The following is a 12,918-nucleotide window of genomic DNA, read 5'->3' as shown; positions in this document are numbered from 1 at the left end:
CCTTGTATCTTTATCAGAAGTCAGGTCATACCTTGTATCTTTATCAGAAGTCAGGTCATACCTTGTATCTTTATCAGAAGTCAGATTATACCTTGTATCTTTATCAGAAGTCAGGTTATACCTTGTATCTTTATCAGTAGTCAGGTCATACCTTGTATCTTTATCAGAAGTCAGGTCATACCTTGTATCTTTATCAGAAGTCAGGTCATACCTTGTATCTTTATCAGAAGTCAGGTCATACCTTGTATCTTTATCAGAAGTCATGTCATACCTTGTATCTTTATCAGAAGTCAGGTCATACCTTGTATCTTTATCAGAAGTCAGGTCATACCTTGTATCTTTATCAGTAGTCAGATCATACCTTGTATCTTTATCAGAAGTCAGGTCATACCTTGTATCTTTATCAGAAGTCAGATCATACCTTGTATCTTTATCAGTAGTCAGATTATACCTTCTATCTTTATCAGAAGTCAGGTCATACCTTGTATCTTTATCAGAAGTCAGGTCATACCTTGTATCTTTATCAGAAGTCATATCATACCTTGTATCTTTATCAGAAGTCAGGTCATACCTTGTATCTTTATCAGAAGTCAGGTTATACCTTGTATCTTTATCAGTAGTCAGATCATACCTTGTATCTTTATCAGAAGTCAGGTCATACCTTGTATCTTTATCAGAAGTCAGGTTATACCTTGTATCTTTATCAGTAGTCAGGTCATACCTTGTATCTTTATCAGTAGTCAGATTATACCTTGTATCTTTATCAGAAGTCAGATTATACCTTGCATCTTTATAAGAATTCAGATTATATCTTGTATCTTTATCAGTAGTCAGGTTATACCTTGTATCTTTATCAGAAGTCAGGTCATACCTTGTATCTTAATCAGAAGTCAGGTCATACCTTGTATCTTTATCAGAAGTCAGATTATATCTTGTATCTTAATCAGAAGTCAGATTATACCTTGTATCTTTATCAGTAGTCAGATTATATCTTGTATCTTTATCAGAAGTCAGGTCATACCTTGTATCTTTATCAGAAGTCAGATTATACCTTGTATCTTTATCAGTAGTCAGATTATACCTTGTATCTTTATCAGAAGTCAGGTCATACCTTGTATCTTTATCAGTAGTCAGGTTATATCTTGTATCTTTATCAGAAGTCAGGTCATACCTTGTATCTTTATCAGAAGTCAGATTATACCTTGTATCTTTATCAGTAGTCAGATTATACCTTGTATCTTTATCAGAAGTCAGGTCATACCTTGTATCTTTATCAGAAGTCAGATTATATCTTGTACCTTTATCAGAAGTCAGGTCATACCTTGTATTTTTATCAGAAGTCAGGTCATACCTTGTATCTTTATCAGAAGTCAAGTCATACCTTGTATCTTTATCAGAAGTCAGGTTATACCTTGTATCTTTATCAGTAGTCAGGTCATACCTTGTATCTTTATCAGAAGTCAGGTCATACCTTGTATCTTTATCAGAAGTCAGGTCATACCTTGTATCTTGATCAGAAGTCATGTCATACTTTGTATCTTTATCAGAAGTCAGGTCATACCTTGTATCTTTATCAGAAGTCAGGTCATACCTTGTATCTTTATCAGAAGTCAGGTTATACCTTGTATCTTTATCAGTAGTCAGGTCATACCTTGTATCTTTATCAGAAGTCAGGTCATACCTTGTATCTTTATCAGAAGTCAGGTCATACCTTGTATCTTGATCAGAAGTCATGTCATACTTTGTATCTTTATCAGAAGTCATGTCATACCTTGTATCTTTATCAGAAGTCAGGTCATACCTTGTATCTTTATCAGAAGTCAGGTTATACCTTGTATCTTTATCAGTAGTCAGGTCATACCTTGTATCTTTATCAGAAGTCATGTCATACCTTGTATCTTTATCAGTAGTCAGGTCATACCTTGTATCTTTATCAGAAGTAAGATTATATCTTGTATCTTTATCAGAAGTCAGGTCATACCTTGTATCTTTATCAGTAGTCAGGTCATACCTTGTATCTTTATCAGAAGTCAGGTCATACCTTGTATCTTTATCAGTAGTCAGATTATACCTTGTATCTTTATCAGAAGTCAGGTCATACCTTGTATCTTTATCAGTAGTCAGGTCATACCTTGTATCTTTATCAGAAGTCAGGTCATACCTTGTATCTTTATCAGAAGTCAGGTCATACCTTGTATCTTATATACTCGTCTGTAATCAATATGCTAATCAAAGTTCAACACGACATGTCATTACTCGGACTATACGTGAACTACACGAGCAGGTATGTGTAAATGCACAGGAACTTGGCACACAAGTTCCCGATCCACGATCCATTTATACGAATTACGAGTTATCAAGTCCATGTGGTTGCTACACATCAAACTAATATTTTTTTACGTATAATAAGATGTATAGAGATTTATCTACATGTACATGTAGTATCAGTAACAATGTCACAGAAGCAACCATACGTAAACATTTGGTGACTGATTTCTATGGAACGGAATTCAAGTAAATATTACACTATCCGTTATTGCATTGATTCTTTTGATTCAAACATATTTTATTGTCAAAACTACAAAGGGATTGGGCACAAGTTTTTGCAACTTATCAACGCCCTTTCCCAAAACAAATACAAAATTACAATATTTGACAAAATAAAGACTAAAGGTCACCAATTCAATATTTTTGTAATATCTTTGTAACATTGCTCTCCGATTTGTCAAAAGGCAGAAAGTACAGAACAAACAAATAGCATGCATTTTAAAATCTATTACTTGTTTTTATAAAGTTGTGCACATTTCTGAATAGGATTAAATTAGTGTCTACAGGCAGATTAACATTTCCACATAGGAGTAACTGTAAGTTTATAGCTGCATCTATATCTACATTTCGAAGACGAAGAAAAAGTAATTGCCTCTGTATATCATAATTTGGACACTCGAAGAAAAAATGAAAGGCATTTTCACACGTTACCACAAATACATTCAGCATATTCTACCAGGTTAAAACGAAATAAGTCGTATTTGAGAGAACTATTTTGATACCTTAATTTGGTGTGAATTACATTAATTTTCCTTCCACCAAACCATAATAACTGGGAGGTTTTAATGTATTTATATCTGGTGTAATAGCATTTTTGAAAATACTCAGAAGATCAAATATTATGATCTAGTTCGTTCCATAGACGAATAGTTGAAGGTAAAACGGATGAATTTGTATTGGAAAGCCTATAGTTAAGTATAACAAAATTATTTCTATTTCTCAATGCATAAGGGGTGTTTTGGCCAACAGATTGAGGCACTAGAATATTTTTCAAAAATCTGGAGTTATATTATTTTTCATCTTATAGAGTAATTGCAGTTTTCTTCTATTACGCCTATCCGAAAGTGCCTCTAGACCCGTTTCAATGTATAAAGATTTGCGACTAGCATATGAAGGGAAACCAGTTATAATACGTGCCGCTTCACGTTGGGCCTTTTCTAATAAATTTGATTCTAACACATTACACCCATCCCATTATTCACACGCATATTCCAAAACCGGTAAGATAAATGTTTTATATAATCTTATTAATGTATGACGTTTAAGCATGTATTTCTATTTTCTCAGAGCATTGAGCTTTTTAAGAACAGACGTATAAATATTTTAAATATGGTCACTCCATTTACCTTTCGAATTGAAAGTGACGCCCAAATGTCTTTGGTTATTACTAAAGTTTAAGAACTCATTTTTAAATTCCAATTCAATGACTTCTTCTAAATTATTAGAGTTCGAACTAAAAATTACTTCTGTTTTACATGGAATCAAAATCTACCAACCATCTCTTTGCCCAAGAACTTAATGATTCCAAGTCCTGGTTAATATTTATTTCAATTTCATTACAAGAGGCAGATGTACTCATAAGTGAAGTATCATCAGCAAAAAGATATTGGTCTGTAATTAGACGTAGTGTGCCTATCGCCTTTTGAACAATGGCATAACGGTGGCCATTTTCCACATATTTGGATAGATACCAGAGGAAAGTGATAAGTTAAAAAGAATTCCAAGCGGCTTTGCAACTGACTGTGCAGTATGTTTCAACATATGGTGGCTTATCCCATCATGACCAGAGGCTTTGACTAATTTTAAAACTTTCAATATATCAATAATTTCTGATGAGTCTACCCTTAACGAGCTAAGTGTTTTATCAGTTTTTTGTTCTAAAATAGGAATATCTGAAGTACTTTCATCAACTTCGGTTATAGAGCAAAAATACTAATTTAAAATATTTGCTTTGTCACCGTCGTTCGTAACTCTATTTCCTAAAGCTGGATCTATAAGAGTAGGAATAGATTGGAAGTTACCCGAAGATTTCATGAGTTTCTTTATTAATCTCCAATATGTTTTAGGATCTGAGGAAGAATACTGATCAATTAGTCCGTTAACATTTTCATAAAAATTTTGACGAGCATGTTTCTTCATATTGTTGACTTTATTTCGCTGAGCCTTAAATTTGTTTATATCATGCTAAAGAGAAGAAGAACGAGATTTCTTATGTAATCTGTCACGAATCCTTATGTTTTTCCTTAGTTCCGATGTCATCCAAGGTTTATCTTTAGGTCTAATCGTAATCTCTTTAAATGGAATACATATATGAGCAATATCTAAATCAATTTTGCTAAAGTTTTCACAGGCAATGTCAATTGACCCGCACCTCGTTATCATATTCTCCCACTCAAAATTTGATATTAAATCATTGATTTTATTGAAATCTGCATGCTTGTATACCCATACCTTACATTTATAAGAAGTTACAGTTGAAGAAGGAAATTCAATTGATACTAGACTACAATCGTGGTCACTCAATGATCTTTCAATAGTAATAACTGATGAGTCAATATATTTGATTGAATCCGTCAAAAAGATCGGATCAAGCAGACTAGACCTAGGCCTGGTATGACCAGTTCTAGTAGGTTCATCAATGACATTAATAAGACCAAAAGTCGATATTATATCGGACATAACGTGTTGTGGCGATATAGTTAACATGTCAACATTCAAATCTCTATTAATAATTTGGTGATACTTCAAGTGCTCTTTCAATTGAAGAATGCAAGTTTGGCCAAAAAAGGTTTACATCATTTTCAGGTCTATAAATTGTACATATAAGTAATGTGGACTTTTGAGATTCAATCTGAGTCCATGCATACTACCTCACCCCCAGGAAATTCAAGTTCATGTAGTCTTTTGAATTTTAATTGTTCATTAACATTAACCAGAATACCACCACCTGCGAAATTTCGATTTAGACGAATAGGGTTATGATAGCATTCTAAATGAAGATTTTCTGATAAAACATGCTCATCTAAGTAATACAATGCGGTATTCGCTAGGTCAACATTCAGTATTGCATTATCGGCATTCGCGTGGACTTTGTAATTGTTGGCGATCTCATTCTTTAGTTCCTCATGATGCAGTATAGGGGCGCTGCGGTGTTTTATGCTATTCGGAATTATCGGAATTTGCCGCAGTAATCGAAGCATCCGGAAACAATCGGAACTCTTCGGCATTTTCTTCGCAGACTGCGGCGAGGTGTTCCGATTGATCCGGAAATCGAAAAGCGCTGTTTGCAATTAAGTGAAGTCATTTCTCGTTTATCGATTACTTTTGCCTGAAATAACGGACTACTTGTAGTATACACAGGCACTAGGTAATTATAATTCAGATAAATTTCAGTGTTTTGGTGATGTTGACTCGACATAATATGACCACAGGAACATGTCTAATCTATATTGAAATAGCCAGAAATACCTGGACTATGTATAAAGACAAAGTTTGCACATAAGAGAGTTACTAAATAAGGAGGGTAATGCATTTAACATTCCAGAATACTGTTTGTATAATTATGACTCAAATATGTTATTTTAATTCGTTACTATAAACTTTCTCAATATTGATATGTATTCTATCATTTTTAAGTCCCCCAAACAAAGTATTAACAATGTTAAAATGTTTGGTAAAATTTGCGCAAGCTTCATTTGCATTTATCGACTGTAATAATAATTCATCCCACGGAAAGACATCAATCAATCTATTTAAGTCATTAAAATTCCGCTTGTTTATAACACCATATTTCGCGCTATTAAGAAGAGGATAAGTTGCTATTTATATCAACGTATACCAGGCAAGCTTCATGATCACTAATATTTCTATCTAAAGGTAAACCTGCTGATAAGACTAGTTATATCAATTAGTGGGTTTGACTAGAACCATCACCTAGGGACAGCATTCATAGTTTGTGTATAGATAAGCTCATATAAATATCAGAGTTTGTTCTTTCTTTGTTTTGTTTTGTTTGTTTGTTTGTTTTGTTTTGTTTATTTTTGTTGTTGTTGAAACTGATGTGTACGCAACTGTGTATTTGTGTATTGGCAGCTACGCGCCTGAATACGACTGCATTTCAATCAGGAATATGATTTTATTAATGTGTCATTTGAAAAGATGCATCCATTTATTCAGCTTGCATTTAATCTTAACTTTGTTCCGTTTTTAACTGCATATCTGCATTTTGCATTTACCGCTACATTGACAAATCACATACTTCATCTTGACCAGTAACGCCACCTGTCGCGTCATTTCCGGGGACAAAAGTATACTATACGGCTATGGCGAAAACGTAATGCAACGTTGGAACACAACTGTAAGTGATACATATATCAATAGCATTTTAAGTACATATTATTTTTTTGTAATAAATTGCTTGGTGTACGTAAAAGTACAAGTAACGATGTGGTTTATCTTGAAGTAGGTAGGTATCCATTCAGAGTTCTACGAAAAATTAGAATTATGAATTATTGGATGAAACTAAGAAACTCCCGAAAATATATTTCACAGTCTTGCTATGACGACATGTTAGAAAGAAAATAATGATAGATGGATGTTGAATATCAAGGAAGAATTATATAGAATAGGTTTCGGATTAATTAAGTTTGATCGTTATGCATCTTATACAAAAGCTGAAGTTTTCTGCTAGAAGAAAGAGGTGAACACTTCAGCTTTTGAGTATCTTTCTTCTTTACTTCATTCTACTGTTCAAGATAATGTTAGGTATCCATTGAGAAATGTAAATGATTATAGAATTCCATATTGTAGATTATCGTCAACTTCCTCTTCATTCTTACCGTCTAGCTTCGTTGTTGGAACTCCCTTGAAAATTCTGTCAGATCGTCGGCTTCTCTAAGCATTTTCAAAAAACCTTTGAAACCTAGAAATCAGATTTCGCCTCCTCCCTTTTTTTGGTATCGGTGACCGCAAAATTAACATTAGTCACACGAAGCTTAGGCACCAGTGTAGTTCTTTAAATTATGATTTATTTCGAGTGAACCTTGCGGAAACTCCGAGCTGCTCGTGTGGACATTTGTGTGAGAATGCTTATCACTTCTTCTTTGAGTGTGGCCGTTACATTATTTAAAGAAACATTCTCTTTCAGAAGTTAAATGATTTAAATTTACATGTACCATTAGATTTAGACTTTCTGTTATATGGTAATCAAGAAATGTCTTTTAATATTAATTCTGAAGTATTCTTATGTGTTCAACATTTCATAAAGGACAGTAAAAGGTTTTAAGAAATCAATCGATTTATATTTTAAAGTAAAACGTGTATCCATTGTGTCTTAAATGAGAATGTTTATCCCTATTACTTGTTTGTTATACGTTATTGAATGTATACCATTGTTGCTGGTGTCATTTTGTACATTTTTTTATTGCCCATCCATAAATTATCTCTCTCTCCCTCCCCCCTCCCTCCCCCCCCCCTCTCTCTCTCTCTCTCTCTCTCTCTCTCTCTCTCTCTCTCTCTCTCTCTCTCTCTCTCTCTATATATATATATATATATATATATAAATATCTATATCTATTATTCAATACTAAATATATGTATTTTATAGCATTTTTTAATTATTTATACTAGTATGTCATTGTGTTAGGAGAGGGCGTTTATAAGTTGTAATAACTTGTGCCCAATCCTGTTGTAAATTTGTTACAATAAAATACGTTTAAACTCAAATAGGTTTCGGATATATATGGGAATCATAAAAGGTTGACATTAATGAGTTTCAAATGACAAAGGAAAGAAGTTTTGATTTGTATAAAAGAGTGTGTAGAAAAAAATATATTGTCCTCTAAAATAATTTTGTATCAACATGTTTACAACAGTTATAGTTTACAGAATTATCTGAAAAAGTCCGTATCAGTTTAATACTTGACAGAAATAACTAGTATTCGACTATCGTCGCACACTCTAAATATTGAAAAGGGTGAGGCCTAAAGAATTGACAAGTTTTGGTAAATGGATAAAGCTTACTAATAACCTTTGACCTTCCAGTTACGCTGATACTGATTACATACCATACAGATAATCACTTAATTAACCTGACAGTTTTAAGTTTTATACAAAACATTTTAAACGAATGCGGGTTAATGTACATGTATATATGGAATTCCCAGTTTCAAGGCAGTTTGAATCCTAAATGGGTAAAAGTTAAAGTAAAGCAAACGGAGGTTGGAGATGTCGTCCATTTTCTGCACCAGGATCTTGCTGGACTGGTTATGCAGTAATTTTTATAGAAAATCCGTTATTTGTAGGTATGATTACGCCTTGTTTAATATGGTGATAATTATGCCATATTGTTTCTGTATACTATGACTATATTGTCTGACACATCAAATTATTTAGAAAGTTTTGTCGTCAATTATATTGTATATAGTATCTCTTGTTACACGAGTTGAAAATAATAAATCTTATAAAACGAACAGCGACTGTTTCATACTCTTATCCTCATCCTTTCCTTACATCTCCAATGAATGAAAACACCCACTTAATAGTTAAGTAGGAACTCCAATGGCTGCCTTCATTCAATGGAGGATATGCAAAAGTAGATTGTAGATGACACGGTGTACTTATACTGCATCACAGTGTTAGTACACTGTATCACCTTACATTTGCATCACGTCAAGCATAGGAAAGGCCAATCTGGGCTTAGGGGACCTTTGATTACACAGCGGTACATATTCGCACCTGTGCTTGAAAATAAAAGTGTAGTTGTTCTTGCAAAAACCTACACATTTATACCAAAGGAAATCGATTTTCCTATATGTACATATGTTTTCGATATATTCTTATATCGCTGCAGCCGTTTTATGTTCAACAAATTTGTTTAAATATGTTTCAGAGTATTCTTAACATTCACATATTAATTTTGTTTCAAGAAATAAAAGTGAAGTACTGGGATGAATTGAATTTTACTTCAATCCCTGACAAAATGTAGGAGGTAACTCTTGTTTTGTCCCCTCAGGTAGATTAAGTACAGTTCATCCCTCCCCAGTACTAATCCCTACCCACGTAAGTACCTCTATATACTAATCCCGACAATTATCTCCGCTGGACACTCCAACCGCCCCGGTAAACGGTGACGAGCTACAGTCAGCACTCTTCTTTTCTTTTTTTTACATTTTATTTGAATTTTCACGTTAACTGCAACTAGTCAAAAAAGAAAAACAGGGCATCATCTTAAAATCACCAAAACCCTATTCAAAACAATACCGTGATGTACATCGTACAAACCCTTCACCGACACAATATCTCTTCTTTTGCAGAATTATTTCGTTGGCATTTATAAAGATATCAGTCAGGTTTCCAATCAGGGAATATTACTGTTAATCTGTAACAGAATGTGAGAAACCGCTACTGTCTAGTTTTCTGTGACATTAACAAGACATTCAACAGAGTGTCAACTGTGGCATGGGGGATTGAACGTGAAAATGTCTGCAAATATTTGTCTTTGCTACCTCCCGTAAATACGACTTTTTCAGGTCAAGTAAATTGATTCTCCCTAGTATAAAGTCTCTTAAAATTTTCTCCGTGTATGTCCCTTTTAAGATAGTTACATCATTTTCTCTATGTATGTCCCCGTTGTAAGATAGTTACATCATTTTCTCTATGTATGTCCCCGTTATAAGATAGTTACATAATTTTCCCCGTCTATGTCCCCGTTATAAGATAGTTACATCATTTTCTCTATGTATGTCCCTTATAAGATAGTTACATCATTTTCTCTATGTATGTCCCCGTTATAAGATAGTTACATCATTTTCTCTATGTATGTCCCTTATAAGATAGTTACATCATTTTCTCTATGTACGTCCCTTATAAGATAGTTACATCATTTTCTCTATGTACGTCCCTTAAAAGATAGTTACATAATTATATTTACATTTGGATGGCAAAGCCATGATATAAACAAACTAAACAAATTTGCAGTCTATAAGAGTATAACTGACACCCAAAGCGCGACACCATTCTATGCATAACTGACACCCAAATCGTGCATTCAGGTGTACCTCTGAAGTTACAGATTATACATTTATCTAACACCATGCAAAATTTCACTTCGATCGGACGAGTGTGTATTATTGTATTTTGTTATTGTATAAGATAGTTACATCATTTTATCTGTGTATGTCCCTTATACGATAGTTACATCATTTTATCTATGTATGTCCCTTATACGATAGTTACATCATTTTATCTGTGTATGTCCCTTATAAGATAGTTACATCATTTTATCTATGTATGTCCCTTATACGATAGTTACATCATTTTATCTATGTACATGTTTGTCCTTTATTAGAATTTCCGTCATTTTCTCCGTGTATGTCCCTTATATTTCCCTGAATTACAGCCATGATCGAGGACCATATATAACAGTTGCCTAAACAATCGGTTTGTCTAAATTTGCTATGCCTAGATATAATATTATAATCTATCGCATACAAATCGATTTATTGAAGATAAGGTCTGTGATAAGTTGGGCAAGTTTGTGTTCATTTCTTATGGCCTGGGAAGGATGTCATAATTAAATATTTTTGCCTAAGCAAAAATAGAATATTGCCTAGGCAAAAATCGAATATTGCTTAGGCAAATATATTTTAGTCTAGGCAATATTCGATTTTTACCTAGGCAAAAATAATTTTGTTTCGATTATTGCCTAGGCAAAAATCGAATTTTGTCTGGGCAGAAATCGAGGCAAAGTCATTTTTGCCTAGATAATATTCGATTTCTTGGGATCTGAGAAGTTGCTACAGAGTCCGGTGATTATTTAAGGAGGAAAGGGATGGGGTGTATTTTTAGCGAATTTTAATCTAGCTCGAAATTTTAGAGAGGATCGTATAGACTTTTTACAACCTAATTCTCGGGATGTGTGGGTTCTCAGGACTGTCACCTGATGTTTATTAGGGTTTTCGTAGTTTTCCTGATATTAAGTAACATTCGTATGCGGGATATAGCTTTTCATGATTCTCATATCAAATCACTGTATCTAAATGTAAGACCGCTCAGAATAGCCAAGACAATATCTGTAGAGGGAGATTTAACGGTGTTGGTTCTGTTAAGAGTGTAAGGTCGTACGAGTTATCTCCCTTCCCTAGACTTTACGGGGCATTACCTATACACAGCTGAACAAATTACACCTGAATTTGTTGGTTCAGACACGAGGCGTGTAGAGTTAGGGCATTGCAAGGCTCGGCGTCGTACAGTGAGGATGTTGTCAATTTGATTTTTTTTTTTTGTGGATTGCTTCAACCTCCTAGCCATTTGGCTTTATTTTTTATAAGTATGTACATTGGTTCAATTTGCTAGCGATAAGGTTCAATCATCACACTCGGAAAGTAATGGCCTCAGTAAATTGCTAAACATGTACTTTTCTCTTGTTGAACCATCGCATGCCATCGAATACGGGTTCCATGCTACATAGCAGATCGTGATTTTTTTTTTTTTTGAGCGGCAGTATTTACGTGTAATAGAGAGTAAATGTCTAGTATTACATTTAGAAAAAAAAACGTACAAAGTTCACATTGTTGAACATAATGCACATCAACAATTTTGCTTTCTTGTCTTTGATACAACTACATCAGAGATATTTTTTGACGCACATTAGATACATATGGAGGGTAAAATAAATGGAAACTATTTTCATCCTCATAACTTCTAGGTTTAAATAACATTTTCTTTATAGATTGATCTAGATCTATGTATAATTCGAATGTTTCTGGTGTTTTATCGTCCTTTAAAGTGTTATATTTTACAAAGTTAGGGTAGTCAGAGACTTATATACTAAATTAGTATATAGATCTCCGGGGTAGTGTGACGGTTACGTTATGTTTTTACGGTAATATTACAATCTACAAGGGGCATACCAGTTTCACCGAGTTATTTTAACTCTACGATTTCAACAAATTCGAAGTATGCTAATGTCGAATGCGTTTTTATCGATAGATGGTGCGGTTGCACGTAAAATGATTTCTCCCCTGAAATACGAAACTACAAACGACTAGCTCCAGAGGAAGAAGGTCAAAGTTGAGAGAAGGCGGGTGTTCGTAAACAAAACTAGTAACGGCTAGGTTTGACGATTCGTATCAGCTTTATCTGGATGAGGTTTAGTCAAGGTATATCGATATATGTATAGACAGGTTTGACTGTATATCAATGGACGATCTAGGTATGGTGACTTATTACTGTTGTGTACTAGTTTATTGAAACGGACTACAATCACTTATGTGATAAAGACTATAGCGAGCCTCGTTCTGGCCTCTTCCGACAGGCATGGCGGCATGTACACATTGATGTAAATGACCTCAAGTGAATACATGGTATTACTGTTGATCTGTGTTGAGTCATGTCCATACACACACATAACATGGTGTCAGAAATGAACCTACAACAGCACAGAGGCAGTTTGACGATGAATGCCGTTAAAAAGTGTGGTTAATAACGATCGTCCTGTTCGTAGATCTGAACCACGTGTTCGACGAGAGGAGCCTAGCTGAACGAACTTTTGCCATTTGGGTACGTGTTGACTTGCATATATTACAAATC

General features: G+C 34.1%; 1 protein-coding gene across 1 annotated transcript; it reads right to left on the bottom strand.

Moving 5' to 3' along the window:
- Nucleotides 1–1,298: 1,298 nt before the first annotated feature.
- LOC117318953 (serine-aspartate repeat-containing protein D-like) lies at nt 1,299–1,884 on the bottom strand (the record flags this gene model as incomplete). The annotated part of the gene is made up of 1 exon (XM_033873876.1): nt 1,299–1,884. A coding segment is annotated over exon 1 (586 nt), but the record flags the coding sequence as incomplete, so codon positions are not given.
- Nucleotides 1,885–12,918: the final 11,034 nt, after the last annotated feature.

The sequence above is a fragment of the Pecten maximus genome, unplaced genomic scaffold, assembly GCF_902652985.1.
Source record: "Pecten maximus unplaced genomic scaffold, xPecMax1.1, whole genome shotgun sequence".
Taxonomy (NCBI): Eukaryota; Metazoa; Mollusca; class Bivalvia; order Pectinida; family Pectinidae; genus Pecten; species Pecten maximus.
This window is presented reverse-complemented; position numbering and strand designations above follow the sequence as displayed.